Genomic DNA, 8,791 nt, shown 5'->3' with positions numbered 1-8,791 from the left:
GCAAAAGGAAGTTCTATCTCTAAAATAATTGTATAAATTAAAGATTACTTGTTTCTCAAAAGTAAATGTAGAATCACATTTTGCATACTTCTTTAGAAGAGAAGTTTTAACTGACTGATATAGCCCAGTAAAATGACAGAGGAAAATATTTGCTATATGCCTTGACTCTCTTGTTTTCTTTTGTTGCAGGTATTAAATAAAGTATGTTGTTGTCAATAGGAATGCTGATGTTGTCTGCCACTCAGATATACACTATTTTGACTGTTCAGTTATTTGCTTTCCTGAATCTTTTACCCGTGGAGGCAGATATTTTAGCAGTAAGTATAAGAATATTTTTCCACATAGACAAAATCTCTATAAAACTGAATCTTCTGTTAAAACTATTCTATTAGTGAATCAGTTAGTACAATAAATGTTATAGCAAGTTGTTTGGAATGGAATTAGCGTAACAGTTTAGTTCAATAAAATAATAAATTTGTACATTTTCAAATGAGTTTACAGATGATGTGTGCTCAGATACCATGACAGTGAAAGCACTTAATTCCTGCAGTCATTAAAAAATTTATAATCTGACTAGATACCTATAGCATGTTATAACCCTGTTAAAAGAATATTTGGTTTAGACATTTAGACAATTTAGATTTTGTTGATGGATGCCATTTTGTAGGGTAACTGTATATAAATAAATAATATTCTATGGTTAGTATAATTTATGTGTGGGCTGGAGGCAGTGTCATTAAAGTTTTGGTATATGTTACACCTAGATACTTTTTTTTTTAAATACCTACTAATCTCTGGTATCATTAAGAATAACATTTTCTGGATGTGTAGAATTTTAAATGATCAAGCTAATAAATAGTATAATGAACACAGGGTCAGTGGTAAAAGTTGTTGCTGGGCTATTTGTTACCAGATTACATATTGTGTAGTTTTATGGAGGAAGTCTTATGTGTCTTTGTAGGATATAGCTTAAGCCACTGAAATAATTAAACCGAAATACTGGAGTCTCTATATTCTCTACTAGTTACAGTGCTATCCAGGAGAGTTGTTAATATCATATCAATTAATTTAGGAGAACAGAGAGAAAAACCCTTGAAGCTAAATGTTAAAATAAAAATACTTAAAAGTTTGTGGTAATGTGGGGTTGATGAATACTGAATTACGTTATTTGGATCTTTGGGTTGTAGATAAAAATTTTAAATAAAAATTAATGCAGATAGATGATTGCTTTATTATGGAACTGACATCACCATTTCATTGTGAAATTTTAAACTGGCTTTCTACTGTAAACCTGATTTCCCCTCCCCCATTCCTCTCTCACCAAGCCTGTGCTTCCTTTTTTCATTAAAAGTAATTTTCATTCCTAGTACTTCGTCCCTTAGATATATTAAAAAAACAAACAAACAAAAAACCTAACCAAATAAACCAACAAAAAAAGACCAAGCCAAAAAAACAAAAAGGGCATTTTTGAAGCTTAGTTTAATTTCTTCTATTTAAGATTCTGTGTGCAGTATTCTAAAATAATGCCATCTAAAAATGAAATGTCTTTTTATTCTTGGATATTTGGAAGTTACAGATCTATTCTGAGAATATCTTTGAAGTAGGAAATGAAGAGATGAACTAGACACTGAAACTTTTCTGTGAAAAGGAGCCAGTGGAATGCTTAAGAGATACTCAGAAAAAGAGGGAATGTTTGCACATTGTGTCACATGGAATTGAAGGCGTACAGATAGCTTATAATCTTGAGAGATTTCATGTTTAATGATTGCCTGTTTGGGGAGCAAAATTCCAGCTGAAGTTTTGGGTTCGCCAATGAAAGAAATTCTTCTTTTTCGTACTGATTTAGGTGTGTTTTTATGCTGCTGTGTTCTCACATAGTTGCAGCCTCAAATGAAGGACACTGATTGTATGAAGTACTGTTATGTGTATATGAAGCATGATTGGTTATTTTTTCAGTAAGGAATAAAAATAAATAGGTTTGTGTCTGACTCCTAGCTTAAGTTGCGGCTTGCCAAGTGATTCAAGGGAAAACTTACAGTAGCACAAGGTCAGGAAAGATGTTTTGAAGAAGGTAGATGAGTGAGTAGTGAGGATGGAGGAAGACAGTGTACTGGTGCAGAGCTGTGCTCTGTGATGGTGGGATGGAAGATCCAGGAGGAGAGCTTATATGAAGCAGATTGATTACACAGAACAAAAACACTTCCTTGAACTATAGCTCCATTCCTACAGCTTTCCCCTCAATTTTATTCAAGTTTGTGGGAAGGAAGCTCCTTTGAAATGTTGCTCCCTTGAAAGAGTTAAGATTAATAGTGATAATGTTTTTCTTTAAACTACATCATAGGATGATTAAGGTTGGAAAGGACCTCTAAGATCATCAAGTCCAACTGTCAACCCAACACTACCATGCCTAAGTCTGGCTATTAGGAAATGTCCCTCTGAAATAAACACGATCCTTACTTGACTGTTCTGTATGACAACTGGATGATACAATGAATAGACAAATATTACTGAGTCACTAAACTAACCAACTGATGTGCATTAAAGTCAGTTACTGTATAATTCACAACTTTTGCGGGAAACTAACTTTTTTTACTTCTAATGAAACAAAAGTTAGGATACATACAATTTGTACTTATTATTGTATGGATTCTGCATTGGTTAGGCATATCACAGAGCTACAAAAGATGAACAAGGAAAGGGGAAACAAAGCTTCCACAGATTTAAGGTCTTCACAGTATTCCTCTGTTTTGAAATAAAAACTCATAGCTAGTATAAAACAAAACTGTAGAGATAGTTTTCGGCTACTAACCTGAATAGATACCAAGGAATTCAGAAGGGATAACATATGGAGGCTATTCTTTGCCTATAATAAACCACCTGTTAAAAGCTGTTCTTCCCTGTACACAAGTGAATTCAAAGAAAGAGACAGAAGAAAAAAAAAAACTAAAAACAAACAAACAAACCCCACAAACCCACTACCACCATATAACCCCCCCCCCGCAAAACCCGCAGCTCTTCCGATTTTTCCTTTTTTGGGTTGTTTGTAGTTTCTCTTCTGCAGTTATGATGCTATTTGAATTGTAGACAGTAGAAAGAGAGATTTAACATACAGCTAACAAAAGATCTATTACTTACTTTCATGTTTTGACAACTAGATAAGAAAAGAATGATGTTGCCATGTGAGTGGAAGACAAGTGGGAGAAGCAATTTTGAGATTTCATTGACTTGGTCAGAGGAGGTCCGATGTCTGATAAATACTTTAATCTAAAAAAATACGGAGTGCTGCTTATTTCTATTTACACTTGTTATCTATTTCTCTCTTATTGCAAACCTGAATTTTCTTTAAAATTTATTTCTCTTAGTATAACCTTGAAAATGGAACCCAGACCTTTGATGATCTACCTGCTAGATTTGGCTACAGACTGCCAGCAGAAGGCTTGAAGGTAAAATAAAAATAAAATGTATATATATGAGGACTGTATTCGCTGAGCACTTCTTCTGTAAGCTAAAACAGATAAAACCTAAATTAATATAGTACTGAGGAAAAATAAATACAGAGCTGATGAATCTACTGCTCAAGCAAAACAAATGTGCAAAGGATCTGGTATGAACTGTTGCCTGTGAATAGGGGATTCCTCTGTTAAGAGAGTTTTGGTAATCTGACCTTTTATATGTAAGAGAATTTGCTGAACATTTTTAATAAATAAATTAAAAATAGCTGAATGATAGGAATCTAAGAAAGTAAGTTTGGTAGACCATTGTTTTCTCCAAAGCTGGTGGCAGTACTGATATGTGATATCAGTTACCTTGCACTGGTATTAGTGGATGCCAGACAGAATTTTGTCTTGATTTTTTTTTTTTTTTTAAATATTTGGAGGATTTATTGCCTCTGTAGGGTTGTATATTGGCAAGCCCTTTCACACTGTAAAGTATGGAAAGGCAAGAGGGATTATCTTCCTTGCATGTGGCCCACGTTGAGTGCTGTGTAAAGGAATTTTACATCATTTTCTTGGGAGAGTACAAGAACTGTTGTCAGTTTGCTTCCCTCCTTGCATTTCTTGGGCAACTGAACAGAGAAGCTCAGGGGCTGCAGTTCTGCCTTAAGCCCCATGTGGTGTGCTGAGAAGCCAGGGGCTGTGTAGCAGGTGATTGATCATGCACCCTCTCCTGACACAGTTCCCTTTCAATTGCAATCCACGCCCCATGGCACATGAGAAGTTCCCCATTGTCCCAGTGCTCCTCTTAGGCACGTGTTGCACTAACACTGTTTCATTTTACTCTGTATCATTAAGTGGGGAAAATGCAGATAGCACATATACACATTTTTGTTAGTTATCTGTTATAGTGTCTTATACTCCAAATAAAATCATATTGGGATAGGAATGCCGTGACATGACTTGAAAACTGGTCACAGGATTGTTAACAGAAAACACAAGTAAGTGATAATATATTGCATTAGCAGAAAAGGTACATGTGACTTTTAAATCTTTTTTAGTTTTGTTAATCCAGTTTTCTTTGATTATATAAGAACTAAAACTATAATGTAAATATTACGTGCATTTTACAATTTAATATGGTACAGTATTAGAGAAGACAGAAGTAAGGTGTAAAGATTTGTAAGTATTAATGGAACTGGAAAGGGAAAAACCATGTTGACATTATACAAAGTGATGTGCAAAAAATGTCAAAGATAGCTATTACTGGGAATACATATAGCACTTTATCATTATTTTGCAGTAGATTAGAAATTCTGAAGACCTGATGTCTTCTGAAATAGAGCAGCAAACATGTTTTGGACAGCGGGACAATTCCCTCTCCACGTGTCTAGTGTAGTTAACACACTTGGAATGTAGTAAGATGTGTAGATGGACTGAATGAAATTAATAGAAGGGAAATTATGTTCAAGGTGAAATGGGAAAGGACTATGAAGAAGGTTAAATAAATGTAGCTTTCATAGGCAACGATGAGAAGGCATGTTCTACTTGTTCTGTCTTTTGCTAAGGTAGTTGCTGTCTGTATGTTCTGGTGGCAGTAGTCAGTAACTGGTGTAAAGACAAACTCACTTTTATCTGCATAAAATAAGAGAGGTAGAAAATAAATTAATTTAAAAATAAATTCTATGTGGTAATGTTGACACTGTAAACTGGTGTCATAATCCTGCTGCTTAGAAAAGTATTTAAAAGCTAGATGAATGTTCAGTTCAGTTACAGTCTTCACATCCTCTGAGGTAAGGTTGTTGCTGAGATTATGTAGCTGATTCATGTTGTCAAATGCTGGTGTGCTGTGTTGAATTCAAGAACAGTGGGTGTGCTGCATTTTTCTCTTTGCCTGACATAGATGCCTATGCAGTGACATGAACAGTTTACTCTCTCTAGGATCACATTCCTGCTGTCAGTGTCAGTAAGTTTGTTCATCTACAAGAAAGGCAATTTAGTTTAGCAGTCCAAACAGTTTACTACTTGTATGAAGTTCAGGTTTCATTACTTCTTATTTATTGTGCAAGTGGCTACATGAAATCAGTCTTGTGTCAGTAACTTGTTTGAACAGTGTATGAGCAAATATTTATGATGGAGATGTATATGTTTTTATTTTGTATAAGAATTCTAAGCTGTAAACATATTTAGGCAGCAGACCACTTTCCAGGTTCCAGTGAAGGGGAATTGCTGTCATTTACGCACCTATGGAGGCCGTGAATAGCACATGAGGGCAGCGAGCTGCTTTCCTATTCATTCTGTCTGTAGCCTGTATGGCCCCAAAACCTGGCTCTGCAGAATCATTGATGTTGTGATGCTTGTGAGTAAACAATATGCAAAAAACTAAGCTGATGTGAAGGTGCAGGTTGGATCAGTCTCTGGTTGCATGCTGCCCTTTTAATCCCAAAGGGGAATAAATTGCTGTAAGAATGCCTGTAACTCTTAAGAATACCTCTGCAAATGAAACCTCAGGAAGACTTCATTTTCATGCCCAGTGGGTTTTATCATGTGGAGAAGTGGTGTTAGAGCTGTATAGTTGTTTACTGACTATATTGAGAAACAGAGGGCGATTAAGTGATTTGTGCAAGTAGTGAGCCAATTTAATACATCAAAAATAGATATAAGGAGCTTTGATTCTAACCTTTTTAACTGTTAGACAGCTCTGTGTCTTAACTAAGGTAGATGTCGTCACCTGAGTAGAAATAATAATGAGTTTTAGTCCTGAATATAATACTAAAATTTTTTCTTTACATTAAGGTTTTAATTATTGTTAGAAAATGCTATAATTTTGGTTGAAATAGGATAAAAATGGTATACTTTTTCAATGCTTATAATTAAGAGTTACTAATATGCAACTTGTAAAACACAGTCTGTCAGACTCTATAATAGCAGGTGCAAAGCGTAAATGTAGGTGCTGGTTTGTTTTTTTTTTCTTTTGGCTTGTGTGCTCTAGTCATAAAGTGGTCAGTCATTTGTGCCTGTGTCCTTAGAAGAACAGCTCCTCAGTTAAAGATATTTAAGAACATATGGTAGCATTTGGAAAAATCCAGTGTAGTCATAGTTAACCTTTGGTTTCTATGTATGCATTGCTTGAACTGTAACACGACATTGTGTGATTTGTGTAAAACTTCTCTGTAGGATGCAGATGGTTCTAGACAGACCACTTTAGTTAAAAAAGAGTAAATGCTTTGCGTAAAACTACATAAGTAGTGTTTGCTATAGGAATGAGTGGAATCTTAGAGACCTAAACTTGGCTGTCAGCAAATGAGGGTATAATTTTCAGTGAATATTGCTTTTAATTGTTATAGCCTGTGTACTGTTGTGCCTGTCACTACAAACATGGCAAAGAGCAGATTACTGGTGCAGCTTCTCTGCCAAAAGGGATATTACCATTACAAAAATCTATTCCTCAAAGCAAAATTGCTTCTCTCTGTTGTAGGTTAAACTTTATGAATCACAGAATGGTTGGGGTTGGAAGGGAGCTCTGAAGATCATCTGGTCCAACCCCCCTGCCAAGGCAGGATCACCTAGGGCAGGTTGCACAGGAACACATCCAGTCAGGTTTTGAAGGTCCCCAGAGGAGGAGACTCCACAACCTCTCTGGGCAGCCTGTTCCAGTGCTCAGTCACCCTCACAGTAAAGAAGTTTTCCCTCATGTTGAGGTGGAACTTCCTGTGCTGCCATTGATGCCTGTTGCCCCTAGTCCTATCACTGGGCACTAGACTGGTTCCATCCTCCTGACAGCCACTCTTCAGATATTTATAGACATTGATAAGGTCCCCTCTCAGTCTTCTCTTCTCCAGACTAAACAGCTCCAGATCTCTCAGCCTTTCCTCATACGAGAGATGTTCCAGTCCTTTAATCATCCTCGTAGCCCTCCATTAGACTCTCTCCAGAAGTTCCCTGTCTCTCTTGAACTGGGGAGCCCAGAACTGGACCCAATACTCCAGATGAATAATATCTATAGTTTTAAATTTTACCTATAAATATATAAAACCTACATTTAAACTGACAGTTTATATATATAAACTGTGTATATATATAAACTTAGCTAAATTTTATATATTTAAAGCAACAGTTTATATATAGAGTCATAGAATCATTTAGGTTGAAAAAGACCTTTAAGACCATCAAGTCCAACTGTTAACCCAGCACTACCAAGTCCACCGCTAAACCAGGTTCCTCAGCACCATGTCTACGCAACTTTTAAATACCTCCAGAGATGGTGACTCCACCACCTCCCTGGGCAGCCTGTTCCAGTGCTTGACAACCCTTTTGGTGAAGAAATTTTTCCTAATATCCAACCTAAGCCTCACCTGGCGCAACTTGAGCCTGTTTCCTCTTGGCCTATCACTTCTTACTTGCAAGACCAACCCCCACCTCACTACGACCTCCTTTCAGGTAGTTGTAGAGCACAATGAGGTCTCCCCTCAGCCTCCTCTTCTCTAGACTGAACACCCCCAGTTCCCTCAGCCGCTCCTGACAGGACTTGTGCTCCAGACCCCTCACCAGTTTCTTTGCCCTTCTCTGGACACGCTCCAGCACCTCAACGTCCTTCTTGTCATGAGGGGCCCAACACTGAACACAGGATTCAAGCTGCGGCCTCACCAACACCGAGTACAGGGGCATGATCCCTGCCCTGCTCCTGCTGGCCACTCTGTTTCTGATACAAAAATATATATATATGATTATATATAAATATTTATAGTTACATATGACAATTATTATTTCTACACAGGGGATGACCGCTCTATCTAAAGCTGTCAGTGAAAACTCAGAGTTTAAAGCTCTCAAGGATGTATCTACAATGTAGCAATCATTTCTTGAGCCCACAGCAGTGCAACTTCTCATGATCTTTATTTGCATAAAACAATTTACTTATATTCTTATTTTCTGGCCGTTCACTGCTGTTTATTTGTATGTTAATTTGCTCTAACTTTAAAACTAATTTAAACAAGTGTGAATCTTGCAGGAATATACTTGTGCCAAATGATACTTCATTGCATTAGCATCCAAAAGCCTCTATCGCACTGTGACCTTATTGCACAAACACCTTAGAATAATTTTTCTGAAGAGGTGCATTTCAAATGGGGGGTAGACAAAACATCCTCTACGTGTACAGTCTGGGTTTTTCTCTATCTTGGTAATCAAAATCTGTTGTGAAGAGACTGGTGGAATCTAATTAATATAAATCTAATTATTAATTAACTAACCAATTAATATTACTCTAATTAATAAAGAAGCTTCAGGTCATCTAGAGATTTGACCAAGGAAGCAAACACATTCTAGTAAAGGAAAAAGGGAAAGTCTGTTCTCTT

The 8,791-nt window shown here is 36.6% G+C and overlaps 1 protein-coding gene across 1 annotated transcript in view; it reads left to right on the top strand.

Annotated features, from left to right (window-relative positions):
- Positions 1-203: 203 nt before the first annotated feature.
- RNF13 (ring finger protein 13) overlaps positions 204-8,791 on the top strand; it is a gene marked incomplete at both ends in the record, with an annotated part of 38,796 nt that continues 30,208 nt past the window's right edge. The window contains 2 exons of the mRNA XM_082003538.1: positions 204-317; positions 3,363-3,443. Of these exons, the coding sequence (XP_081859664.1) occupies positions 204-317; positions 3,363-3,443 (195 nt within the window). The remainder of the gene's footprint in view (positions 318-3,362; positions 3,444-8,791) is intronic.

The sequence above is a fragment of the Phaethon aethereus genome, assembly GCF_964289735.1.
Source record: "Phaethon aethereus genome assembly, chromosome: 9".
NCBI lineage: Eukaryota > Metazoa > Chordata > Aves > Phaethontiformes > Phaethontidae > Phaethon > Phaethon aethereus.
The sequence above is the reverse complement of the archived record's forward strand: the minus strand, read 5'-3'. Positions and strand labels throughout refer to the sequence as shown.